General features: G+C 41.0%; 1 protein-coding gene across 3 annotated transcripts in view; it reads right to left on the bottom strand.

Moving 5' to 3' along the window:
- Nucleotides 1-132: 132 nt before the first annotated feature.
- LOC310836638 (ligand of Numb protein X 2-like) overlaps nt 133-13985 on the bottom strand; it is a 42290-nt gene continuing 28437 nt past the window's right edge. For all 3 annotated transcript variants that reach the window (XM_083722250.1, XM_083722251.1, XM_083722249.1), the window contains exons 6-10: nt 12370-12546; nt 8860-9034; nt 7922-8150; nt 4469-4627; nt 133-3920 (exon numbers count right to left, since the gene is read on the bottom strand). In XM_083722250.1, coding sequence (XP_083578376.1) covers nt 3785-3920; nt 4469-4627; nt 7922-8150; nt 8860-9034; nt 12370-12546 — 876 coding nt within the window. In that variant the 3' untranslated portion in view covers nt 133-3784. The remainder of the gene's footprint in view (nt 3921-4468; nt 4628-7921; nt 8151-8859; nt 9035-12369; nt 12547-13985) is intronic.

Genomic DNA, 13985 nt, shown 5'->3' with positions numbered 1-13985 from the left:
ATTCACAGATTTTTGGAGAGAGAAAACTGGCAGCAAAAAAAAAGCAGTTATTTACCAACATGTGAGATCCCATGGCTTCTTATGGGAGATAGCTTCCGTGCAAACTAATGCATTTAGAATATAGGACAATACTTGGCAAATCATTGACTTTTTATTTTTTAGAACAGTAACAGCCACATGAAGCTTTGTCCAAAAAAGGAAAATATTATGACAAAATTATCACAATAAGCTACCTGACAGCTAGCTTAGAGTCTGACTTCTAAAAGCTAGAAGCTAGTTGTAGGGATGCTGCATGCTAGGAGAGCCAATATGATCAGAATAACACATCATCAAAACAGCTTCAATAACTTCAGAATAATTTATAAATGCATCAAAATAATAACAGTTGTTAACAATGTACCATAATCTCTTTGGTGCAAAACAATGTAGATTTACTGGTGATTGTTAAAGGCACCTTGAAATAAGACAACATAGTGAAATAGTGCTGCTGAGGCAGCACATACCCTTCATTTGGAAAAAGCATACAATTTCCTCTCTACAGTCATTGCAAGAGGCAAATATTACTCCTGGCTTCCGCCTTGGGTCTTGTGGATTCTGTAATCACCCCTTGCAAGGAGATGTAAATGGTGATTCCTTTTAATACCACATTTACATGAAGGCATTAACACTCAGTATTGATGCTGTGACTTGCAGGAACACCTCACCCACATGAAAATTGCATGCCCTGTTAGATCAATGTCCTCTCACACATGGCAATAACAACAGCTTGCAACACCCAAATGAGGCAGTGAAGACATTTAAATCAGAGATGGCAATTTGAATCATTCCTCGGGTCCTTTTGGATTCTTTAAACATGTAGATTTGATGGACTGCTCCTCCTGAAAGCTGACCACTGAATTTGTATTTCACACATAGATGTTAGTCTGATTTCAACCTGCATTTTATACAAGTTACATATACTAGTGCAGTGGTACCTCGGGTTACAGACGCTTCAGGTTACAGACTCCGCTAACCCAGAAATAGTACCTCGGATTAAGAACTTTGCTTCAGGATGAGAACAGAAATCACGCGGCAGCAGTGGGAGGCCCCATTAGCTAAAGTGGTACCTCAGGTTAAGAACAGTTTCAGGTTAAGAATGGACCTCCAGAATGAATTAAGTTCTTAACCCGAGGTACCACTGTATACAGAAATGCTGGACCAAAAGTTATTTTAAGCATTACACTTGCCCTATAGAATGCAGGTAAAGCAAGCAGTTTTCACAGGGGCAGAGACTCACATTAAGCAAACCACAATCTTAGAACAACAAAGGAGCACCCCACACTGCCATCCTTATGGAAGTTTCCTCAAACTTACTGTCTGTAGTCTACAATCAAGCTAGCAGAATCATGGAAATGAGCCTCACTTGGAGACCAGCTTAGAACTGTGGTTGCCCAGGGAAGAAGAGTATATCTTTACTAAGTTTGAAATCAACAGTCCTGTCAACATCAGGGGTTCCATTCCCACCCCCCCACCCCGCAAGGTGTACTTGGTAACTGCGTAGCTGAATTTTACCTGCAGATGCCACACTTCTGTATCAACTGTCTGGCCCAGCAATTTCTACATGCCATCCAACTATTAACAGCAGGCCTCTGGCAAAAAAAGGAATGTTATACCTAATTGCAGGGAAGGGCTACGGCTTAGTGCTAGAGCATCTGCCTTGCAGGCAGAAGTCTCCAAGTTCAATCCCCAGCACTTCAGGTTTGGGAGCGACTCCTCCCTGAAACCCTGGAGAACTGCTGCCGGTCAGTGTAGACAATAATAAGCCAGATGGACCAATGTTCTGACTTGGTAGAATGCTGCTTCCAATGTCCCTTCCTACTTGGATCTTAAACACTAAAACATTGAAGCAGGAGAGCCCCAATACTGAGAAAAGTAATGCCATTTAAAAATCACATTGTGGGGTGGGAAAAGGACAATAGCAGAATGGATAGGCTTTGATGGGGTTTCCACCCCAAGCTACACAAAATTGCCATGACAGCTATTTGTCTCCCCTTCCACAAGGACACAACTAGATAATACAGTGGCAAGATCCCTTACAAAGTTGAGAGTAGGGGATGCAGAGGAGACAATTTAAAACACAGCATTTCTGGATGGATATGCATGCTTTCCAGCAACCATACATTTCCCTCCATATTATTTTTAAGCCATTTTTGCCCTGCTAGTTATGTGACCGGAAGTATAAGCATGGCCACAATTTTTTGAAGAAGTATGTTGTGAGAAGGGGTGTTGGGGTTTAAATTTACACATACAGTATTTTACAGTTCTGCAGCAGGCCTAATTCTGCACATGTGTCTGCTGCCATTACATTTATTTTGGTTCTATGATATGTTCACTGAAAGTCCTGTCAGATTTCTCTTACATTCAGTCTTTGCACACAGTCTCTGTTCTTGGTACAGGCGCCATCCATTCAAATTTCTTCAAGTTGCAGAATTTTCCCATCACTGGCTTTAGATGCCAATCCCCAACTCTTTCAGAGAGACAGTGGGAATGAGATGCAACTTGCCACCCAGCGCCTGAATTGCAACAAGCAGCGGTAACACAAATAAATGTTGAGAGATCTCTACTTGCTAATGCATCAACAGGAACATTATTCCATTGGTCCTTCAGTTCATTTTCATCAGCAATAAAGATCCTGTCTTCAAGCAGAAGAAGGCTGGTGCAGTAGGCATCACACTAGTGCATCATGTCCTCACACAAAAAACACAAATGCTCAGAGACAAGCTTTACATTGCAAATGGTCTCAAGTTCAACAAGGCACAGAAGAGCAGAAAAAAGGAGGAAGAACATCTTGTGAGTCTTACCCAAAAGTTGGCATTCACATATCCTTTCTACTAAGCATGAAAAGGAGATGATAGTTTTGGTAAGGCAGACCTTAACAATGACTTGCAGGATTTATTTATCAACATCTTTAAAGCTACCAAAGTTAAAAGGTAAAGGGACCCCTGACCATTAGGTCCAGTCGTGACCGACTCTGGGGTTGCAGCGCTCATCTCGCTTTATTGGCCGAGGGAGCCGGCGTACAGCTTCCGGATCATGTGGCTAGCATGACTAAGCCGCTTCTGGCGAACCAGAGCAGCGCACGGAAATGCTGTTTACCTTCCTGTTGGAGCGGTACCTATTTATCTACTTGCACTCTGATGTGCTTTCGAACTGCTAGGTTGGCAGGAGTAGGGACCGAGCAATGGGAGCTCACCCCGTCGCGGGGATTCCAACCCGCCGACCTTCTGATCAGCAAGTCTTAGGCTCTGTGGTTTAACCTGCAGTGCCACCTGCGACATTAGCCAATGTTTACTGAATTTACCAGGAGCCATAAGTAATCATGAAAACCTTTTTTACAGGTTTCTCTTGTACTCATATATATATATATTATTTTTATTTCATAAAATTTATATACCCCTTGATTCTAAAAACAAACTCCAAAGCAGTTTATCGGGGGATTAAAATGTGAGTTGAGGAGAAACAGGCTGTAGTTTAGATTTCATATGTTCAACGTCCAATAGTTACATAACAAAAACATTAACTGATCACTGAAGCATGGCTTCTGTCTGCCAGGAAGCTGGGTAAAAAAATAAAATAAAAAATAAAATAAAATAAGCAGTTTGCCTTTGGCATAGGAATAGGATTCCAGGTGACAGTCTTGAGAAAAGCCATCTTAAATCAGTTCACTGTTTCTTTGGTTGGTTCATCACTCAAAGCCTTGAAATCTGGTACCAAAGTAGTCCCAAAATTATACTGAGTTTATGTCTTAAACAAGGCTTCCAGGCCAGGACACCACAGTAAGAGTTACTTTATTCCGTTGTTCCTTCAGCATGGGAATCAATTCAGCATTGCTCATTCCCATGGCAGACACTCCATTTACAGCCACAATTTCATCTCCACATCTAGTCAAAGAAAAAGGCAAATGTACTGTTAGTAATGCTCTTGATATATGTCCCTATTGGTACAGCAGCAATTGGTCTGCACTGATTGTGTTAAAACATCAGGTACATTGCTTAGCAAAAAATGACAGACTTGCTAGTTAACCTTTTTAAATAATTAGAAATGCTCATGAGCCCAAAGAACTTGCCCATTGTGAGGTAGCTGTCCCACTGCATAATTCAGAAATCTGTCCATACCTCTAAGCAGCCTTCATTACAGTAATTAGGGAGAAATTAGATAATTCAACGCAGTACAGGAGCACAACAGAGTTACCAAACCTCAGAGAGATTTATTTCTCTGGCTTTGTATACTTCTGCTAAAAATTGGTAATTTCTCTGTTTCTGCAACAGCTGTTATGGGATAAAATGCCCTCACCAGTCACTCTTATGAAAAACCCATCTCACTCTGAGTAACCGGGGCAGTAGTTTTATCAAAATGAGTCATTACATTGCAACACCAGATATTTCATAAAGAATGCAAAAGTAATAGAAACAATAGTGTATGTACATACTTCAGTCTTCTGTCCCAGAAAGCAGGTGTTCCAGGCACAATGGTTTTAATGAAGAATGGATGGTTCCCTTTGTTTTCTTCAAACCCACCAACTATGCTGAATCCCCAGCTCTCAGAGTTGCTTTTACGCAGGATAATGTCTTGACAGCAATGGAGGTGACTGAAATAGAAAACAGAGAGCACTCATTGGCTTCCATATAGAATTCCCACTTTCGATTTTTATGTGAAGACTGTATTAACTTTCACCTTTATGGCATTCCTGGCTTAACCCCGTCTAGTGTTAGAGGAAGCTAAGCAGGAAATGCCAAGTCTGTGCTACATTTGAGCATTCCTTGAAATCAATACAATTATGAGATCATTGTCAGTAGCAGCACTGCTGGTTGAGAATCAATATCTGGTTTCTGGTGGATCATGCACCAGAAACAAAGACTGCATTCAGCATGCAGGTTCTTTGATCAAAAGCAAATACGATGTTGGAAAAGGCCACCTTGATCAAACACCCAAATCAGGACCTTTCTTTGAAATGGAGTTTTGTACTAAACTTTAAATATATATATATTATATGTGTAACAATATGGGCTGGAGTGGATTTTCAGAATTATAAAATGCCCCCCAAAGTCACAAAATTCCCAGCATTTGAGAATAAATTTTGGGTCCCTTTCACCATAACAATATACTGTGACAAGTGAAGATGTAACACTGACCTACAAACTGCACTTTCTAAACAAATGCTCCCTCCTCCCCCCTTTGAAGCAATTTCCCCATACCTTAGTTCCGTCATAATACATGCAGATCCCACTATCAGAATGCTCATCTGAAATCTCAGTTATCTGAACACAAAGAATTATACCCAAACCTCACTACACAAACAGCTGATTCAGATATCCAAAAAGTTGGAGTTTGTCCACTTCCTTAATTGTGCTGGTTGGCAGCAGCCATTTCATGCAGAAACCAGGGAGGGAAGGAGGCAGAACAGACAAATCATGGATTAGAAATGTTCTCATAGGGTATAATGGAAATAGTCAGCTTGCTATGTGAATGCTCACATAACAAACAATTGACTGGCAACACATTGTGTTTGGAAAGTGATGCCTGAGTGTAATGGTTTGCAAACACATCTCAAACAACAGCTACAGTCACTGGTTTATAAGAGCACTATAGTTTGTGTCAGTGCCCATGTTACATGAAGCTATGGTTAATGACCATAAAGGAGGTGAGAAAGGAACACACATCCAGGAAGCGTGCTCTAGCTTTGAAAACTATGTTATGCAGTGCTATGCCTGTAAAATGCTTAATTGTGACCTTGGTTGGAAAAGAACTTGTCCATTCTTTTCTCCATATAAGATTTTTAAAAATATTGTAAAAAAGTTGGGGCCAATCCAAAAGGAGAGGACATTTTTTCTAAACATTTTGGAACTACCAAAAAAAAAAAATAATTATTGGTGATTTCTTCATAATGGGTTGAAAGCCTTGCCCCCACACTATATGAACAACTTGCTTGTTGTCTATGCCTTCTAAAATAGAAAAGGTATAAACAGTCCTCAAATCAACAGTCAAAGAGAGGCTGGCTATTGTTTCCAAATCAACACTCTCTACAGTCACTCGTTCTAATGCCACCCAACACTCCACTCCATTCCCCTTCTGTCAATCATGCCTCCACTATCTCTTCTGCTGCAACTATGCTGTGTATTTTTGAAGCCCCGACCTGGCCACAGTGATCCATGCGACGGTTACCTCCAGGCTTGACTACTGTAATTCGCTCTACGCGGGGCTGCCCTTGAAGCTGTCCCAGAAACTCCAGCGGGTGCAGAATGCTGCAGCGAGGCTCCTCACAGGGTCTCTGCCATGGCAGCATATTCACCCAGTGCTTTTCAAACTGCACTGGCTCCCGGTAGAGTACAGGGTCAGATTTAAGGTGCTGCTTTTGACCTTTAAAGCCCTTCATGGCCTAGGACCCTTGTACCTATGGGACTGCCTCTCCCGGTATGCCCCACGGAGAGCCTCAAGGTCCATAAATAGCAACACCCTAGTGGTCCCAGGCCCTAAGGAAGTTAGATTGGCTTCAACCAGAGCCAGGGCCTTTTCAACTCTGGCTCCAGCCTGGTGGAACGCTCTGCCTCATGAGACCAGGGCCCTGCGAGATCTGATTTCTTTCCACAGGGCCTGTAAGACAGAGTTGTTCCGCCTGGCCTTTGGCTTGGAGCCAATTTGATTTCCTCCCTCCCTCCCTTCCTCCCTCTCTTTCTTTTTTCCTTTCCTTCTCCTCTGCGATGAGGCTACATTTTAATATTTTATTGTTTCAATATTTTAATGTTTTATTTTAATTTTGTTTTTAAGTTGTATTCATTCAACTTGTTTTTATTATTGCTTGTAAGCCACTCTGAGCTCGGCCTTGGCTGGGGAGGGAGGGGTATAAATAAAAATTATTATTATTACAATGGAGTGGTATCACATATTATGGACAAAGGAGAGATGCAGGAGTCTTTGATGGCAAACTCACTTTTGTCTTCACATCTGGCAGCATCTTCCTGGAGTATATTTTATAGCCTGAATCCACAAAGGCCACATCAACCTGATGTTGATTCTGCCTTCTAAGACAGAGTGGATCAGTTCAATCAAGCTATGATTTCTAATAATTGGTAAACATAGGTTAGAACTCAAACCATGGTTTCAAAACATCTGAGAGGTAGGAAAATAAGGTTTATTTTAATAACTTTTTAAAAAGACATATTTAAAAGGCTTTTAGACCATTTTTTTTAGCAAAGATGCCACTCAAACAGGTTTGCAGCTACATACAAATATAAATCCCTAAACTTCAATTTTTAAACCAGTTAAAAGTAATATCCAATTCCATCTCACAAATATGCAAGTCAGTGTACCAACAAAAAGCCCATCTAGCACATTAAAAAAGCCAGCATTTGGCAACACAAATTAGCCTCCCAAAGCCATGATAAGAAAATGGATATTTAAGGCCCATTTAAATGAGCAAAGGGAGGTGATTTGCTTTACATCAGTTGAATTCCTTAACTGGGGGATGGGCTGACTTGTTTGTCTTCCTTTGCATTCTGTGCTCTAAATTTTATAAATTTACTCTCGCCTGCAGTTTCTGGGAAAAAGCAGGGCAATGGCCCTAATCATGGTTTGTTAATTCAGACATCAGGCCAAACCATAGTTAAGCTAATTTTGGTTCAATCTCTTAGTCACTGATTTCTCAGTACATTTTAGAATTCTTTTCTTTTAAAAATACTTTCAAGCATCACTTTCCAAAGGCACGACTGGGAGTACTGAAAGCTTTGGTTTTCTTATGTGTTTTAGTTTCATAGGCAAGACTAATTGATCAAAGCAAGTCATACTTTCGTTTACAATATGTTAACCAAAATAGATCAACTAAAATGTAACTAACATACCGTTATTGGGAAAATTTCCCAGAGTGACATCAAGCAGAAAGACTTACCTAGGCAATCCAAGCCACATGATCCAGAGAGGAGCCCAGCTAGCCCAGCTAAACCCACTTTCCCTGGTATCTGGTGCCTCAGTAAATTCAGATGTCTTTTCCGTTACCACAATTTCCAAGGCTTTCAATGTCACTGTGTGCAGTGCTGCATTTGATTTCAGCGCAGAGACTGCTTCACTGTAGTTAAGATGAGTCAGATCAACATTGTTTATACTCAACAGTACATCTCCTGTTTTGTGGAAAAAAAAGAGGACGAGTTATAATATATAACATTATATTTATAGGTAAAAAGGTAAAGGACCCCTGGATGGTTAAGTCCAGTCAAAGGCGACTATGGAGTTGTGGTGCTCATCTCGCTTTCAGGCCAAGGGAGATGGCATTTGTCCACAGACAGCTTTCCGGGTCATGTGGCCAGCATGACTAAACTGCTTCTGGCGCTACAGAACACTGACAGAAACCAGAGCGCACGGAAATGCTGTTTACCTTCCCACCGCAGTGGCACCAATTTATCTACTTGCATTGGTGTGCTTTTGAACTGCTAGATTGGCAGAAGCTGGGACAGAGCAACAGGAGCTCACCCCGTGGGGATATATATGAATATATATAAAAACACCATTTCTTCGTACAGTCATACCTCATGTTGTGTCCGCTTCAGATTACGTGCTTTTATGTTGCATCCTGCGGCAACCCGGAAGTACCGGAATGGGTTACTTCCAGGTTTCGCCACTCGTGCATGCGCAGAAGCACTAAATCGCACCATGCATGTGTGCAGATGCAGCACTTTGGTTTGTGCCAGTTCCATGTTACGGGCGGGCCTCTGGAACAGATCCCGTCTGTAACACGAGGTTCCACTGTATAGCTATTTAAACCTTTGCAATTTCCTTAGTACAAAATGACATGTACCAAATTTAAAAAGCAGGCACTCCAAAGCATCTTACCTCTCTTAATTCTACCATCTCTGAAGAGGCATCCAACAGGCTGCACGCTAGTTACATAAATAGGGAGTTTATTTTTACTGTCTCTTCCACCTCCAATAGTTATTCCCAGAGATTCTTTTGGCTCCTTCTTTATGTTAACTAACTTCTCCTGGCTGAGGTAACCTTGAGGGAGTGCCTGAAAGAAGAGAATGGAGAGAAATAACAGCATGTATATTAATAAGATAGCAAAAAACAGGATGTGGGGGGAAATAACTCCATGAAGCTAGTGTTTTAAAACCCTGATATTTTAGGATAAGGAATCACCACTTTTAGCTATTTTTGCTCTATCTCTCTCCCTCTCTCCCCGCCCCCCGCCCTTAAGGGATTAAGGGCTGTGTGATGATCATATATTTAGAAATGGCTAAAGAGAATGGGAAATGGATGGGAAGAAACCACTGGGGATGCACACTTTGTTTCCAACTTTAGCACCTCTTTCACAGAAACCAGGCTTGTCTGAATTGCAAAAGGACCCCATGTGACCCCGATGATACTACATATGGTTATTCAATATTTTAATACACTGAATGACTAGATCATATTTGCCCTTGTTGTGTGCACAGCATGGAGTAGTAACTGGCTATAGTATTTCCGCAGCATACACATGATTTTTGTGGTGTTATTTAATGGATATGTGCTTCAAGTTATAAGAGTTTTAGCAGTCAGGCAGTGTGGATCCAACATGAATGAACAATAATCATAAACTGATAATATATATGAAAAGCAATAGAATATGACAACTATATCAATCACATAGTGATTAAACTGCAACTGCTTTTGGCTCACATTCTACAGGGAAGTCTGTAGATTCCTACTAATAATTTCAAATTACAAAACCAATTAGTGCCTTTCTGCCTAACAGTGAAGCCCTCCCACTTACTCTCCCATGCAGTGGAAAGTACTTGGCTGGCATTTAGCCATGTTTTGAAGTTGGCTTGTTAAGAAGCTGACCAGCTTGTTTTTAAACCAAAAGCTTTGGTTCGTTAATTGGGATTCTGTGAAAATAAAACTAAATGCTAGTATTAACTCAAGGTTTTCATGGTTTTGTTCCTGCTTGCACACACAGCACTAAACTACTGCTGTGTGAACAAATCCAATTACTACCAAGTTCCAATTAACATTTTCAGTTCACCTTTCTCAACATAAAGGTAAAGGGACCCCTGAACATTAGATCCAGTTGTGGCTGACTCTGGGGTTGCGGCGTTCATCTCGCTTTATTGGCCAAGGGAGCTGGCGTACAGCTTCCGGATCATGTGGCCAGCATGACTAAGTCACTTCTGGAGAACCAGAGCAGCGCACGGAAATGCTGTTTACCTTCCCGTTGGAGCGGTACCTATTTATCTACTTGCACTTTGATGTGCTTTCGAACTGCTAGGTTGGCAGGAGCAGGGACCGAGCAACGGGAGCTCACCCTGTCGCAGGGATTTGAACCGCCACCATCAGCAAGTCCTAGGCTCTGTGATTTAACCCACAGCGCCACCTGCGTCCCTCCAATGATTCTAATGGTAATGATAGTTATAACCAATATAACGAGGGCAGGTCAGTATGGAGCACAATTGAAAATCTTACCTCTAACCCCAAATTAACCAACACCACCCTATAAAACTCAAGAAAAAAGTGTTTTTAAAAGTCCAGTCATCCTGTCAGGCCATGAGGAAGGAATGTAATAAAATGAATATAGGAGAGATAAATTTCTTGCACAAACAGCTTTATGACAGCATCAAACTATAAAGCACTTGACTGAAAAATTAAAACACCACATGAAAGGTTCTCAACCAGTTCAATAAGATTTTTTTCACACATAAGGCAATTTAAACAAACAACAATCTGCAAGGGACTGGCATCAGAATGACTCTCTGTTCAAGTTCCCCTTACAAGAGGAGGGGAGAGCATCTGGTTATGTTTCTATAAAAGTTGTCAGGATGGCAGGTTTCAAGATTAATGTATTAATCTTCTACTCTCAAAGCATAATCACAAAGTACAATTATTGTGGTGTGGGGAGCCTGAAACCTATAGAGAACAATGAAATTTAGCATTTCTTCCTTTTAGAAATTTACTTTGCTCTTTGGAACAACTAAAACATCTTGAAAATCCTTCTTAGAATGCATTTTAGCAATGTGGAATAGCATTAGAGGTTTTTACAATCTGGATTTCCACATTTAAAAGATTGAATAATCAGGGGTTTACCAATTTGTTTTGTGGGTATTTACAACAGTTAACCAACAACAAAAATACAGTAAGTGTAACAGATCTTTTTACACACTCCAAAATTAATGAAGGTATTGAGGCCAACAGCTACATGATATTAAACAGGTGATAATAAACACAACCTGTTCTAGTCCTACTTATGCTATTGAACCCTATTCTCACTTATTATTCCAAAACTTACTACCTACATAGGCTACTTTAGAGGAAGAAGCCATTTTCCCATCAGGATCTCTTCTCTCCCCTACCTTCACCAATTCCAGACACCTTCCACTAGCTTTTAACTGAAGAAGAATCTTCATTTGCTCCACATCCATCCCGATGGAGAAACTTCATTTTGGTAAAGAACAGGCACCCCCAAACCTGGCCCTCCAGCTGTTTTCAGACAGCAGCTCCCATCATCCCTAGCTAACAGGACCAGTGGGCAGGGATGATGGGAATTGTAGTCCCAAAACAGCTGGAGGGCCAAGTTTGGGGGTGCCTTCACACTCCCCCTGACTGGTAGTTGTCATCTAACCTAATCTAAACACTCTCAGTCCTCCTCAAGCAAAAAACAACAACTTCAAGCCAAATTATACTCCTATTCAGGTGTGCTTGGGGAAGAGGTAGGGGCGCATGTGCCAGTCCCACCCCCAACATCCCATTCCTATGTTCAATGATTTATTATTAATTATTTTTATTATTACAATTAATTCATTAATCACCTTCTAAACCACCATCTCAAGGTGATTTATACATAACCTTTCTGTATTGATCAGGAACCCTGATAAAATTTTATTGCCCATTTTACTAGTGTTGAAGACCATACTCTCAGTTAAAACTGAACAGCAGCATGCCCCAACAACAACAACAGCCATGTGACCTTCATGAACCAAGCATGTCCTCTAAAATATGCTCTGGAATTTTCTGCAATGGAACACTGAGATGCCATGGCAAACACACAGCGGTTTCATCAATAATGAGTCTATGGGTTGTTGTTGTTTAAAGGATTTCTTGAGTGTAGAAAGCTGGGGGGGGGGGGCGGGAGAGACCCTGTTCAGAAGACAGTTTCTTTTCCCGTAAAAAATATTCGACCTGTAAGCAAAATCTACATCATTTGCTCAGGAGATCATGAATGTGGAGTTGTTTTTAATATAAACCCATATTTTATCACTCACTGTCTGGCCTTTTTTCATATCCGGAGGTGCTATTTGCATAATACCCAGTACTCAAGGAGGAAAGGAATCAAGCTAATCCCTACCCAAAACCAGAACTTAAAATCACCAATACCTTCTGGTAATTGGACTTCCATCGATAATGATTCTGTTCAGGTCTTCTGCGTCGATGCACTGGGCTTCCTCCACTGCTACTGCTGCTGGTGTTTGATGCGCTGCCATCTTCAACAGTTTCTGGGAGTTGCACACCAGACTGATGGAGAACAACAAAGTTTACTCTCGCTTCACAAGTCTGTCAAAAAAGCCAAAAAGGAAGGAAGCTTAAAATGATAATGTTCAAGCATGCAAATTTGCAGGATCTCTCCAGTGTGTCACTAGAAAAATTATAATAGGCGATTTGTATATTATAATGTACATATTAAGTTATATATATTGAGACAGAGTCTCAAACAAATAAGTGCTTTTCTAAGCCCACATTCCCAGATCTACACTGGCTTGGTCATGTACATAGAATGGAAGATGGCAGGATCTCCAATGGTATGCTCAGTGCTTTTTCTCTAGAAAACTAGTTGCCGGTACTCATCATGAAATTGTTACTCTAAGTGTCACACTTTTTAACACCCCCTCCCTACAAAAGAGGTGCCGGTACATGAAGCAGTTACATAAGTGCCACACTTTTTAACAACAAAAATAGAAGTGCTGGTACTGCGTACGCTTGAGTGCCCCTGGGGGGGGGGGGGAAGCACTGGCTAAATGCGATCTGACATGAAGGCTGGCAACATTAATCCCACCATATGGGAATCCCTTGCAGATGACCGTAGTGCCTGGAGACGACAGCAAAAACCAAAGGAGAAATGACTGCTGGGAGGAGCACAGAGAGAAGAAACATCATGGTGTATCTGCCCCAGCAAAACCAGACACCTTCATCTGCCCCAGCTGAAATAAAACATGTCTCTTCTATGCTAGTCTCTACATCCACAACAGGAGCTGTAACTCTCCAACGGTTTGACTTTACCCCCGATGGCACACACTTCCACTGTCTCTTGAGAAAGATGCCAACAATATTATAATATAATTATAATATGAATGCTGAAGTTAGTTCAGCACTTGGCTGCCAGGTTCTTTTAAAGTTCCAGTGCAGATACAAGACTGCCTCCCTCCAAATTATGGTTTACAAACCAGGAGACAACCCTTGCTTACTCATATTTCAATCAATGCCTATCTAATTCTAAAACTTGACATATCAAGCACGGGACAGCACTGCAACGAAGTGGGCAAACAGAGTGGATTGATTTAAATATTCAACAGGAAGCACTAATTTAAACTCTTCACTTGTATAGCTTACAGGCATATTGCATTAAAACAGAAATGAGAGGGGCAAACTGTGAAATCAATTTATTTTTGTTTGTGTGTCTATACAAAGACAACGAGCTGAAGACTGAACTTCCAAGTTTGCAAAAGGAAGAGACAGATCACTGCTTTGTTGTGAGAGTTAAAAATAAATAGTAAATAAACCAGGTTCAATTATCATCAATAAAAAGATCCCACTTGCAGGTCTGGGAAAGAGATCTCTTCATATTACCAAGGCTTCCCTCTTGCAACATTTGAAAATTCAAATAAGTTTAATTAGAGTGTTGACTGTGGCACTCCTTAAAGCAAGTGGTGAGGAATCTTTTTCAGCCAGAGTGCTGAATTCCCTCATGGCTAACATTCTGGGGGCCAAAGGCAAAA

This window comes from Podarcis gaigeae, assembly GCF_964106915.1.
Source record: "Podarcis gaigeae genome assembly, chromosome: Z".
In the NCBI taxonomy this organism is placed as follows: Eukaryota; Metazoa; Chordata; class Lepidosauria; order Squamata; family Lacertidae; genus Podarcis; species Podarcis gaigeae.
The sequence above is the reverse complement of the archived record's forward strand: the minus strand, read 5'-3'. Positions and strand labels throughout refer to the sequence as shown.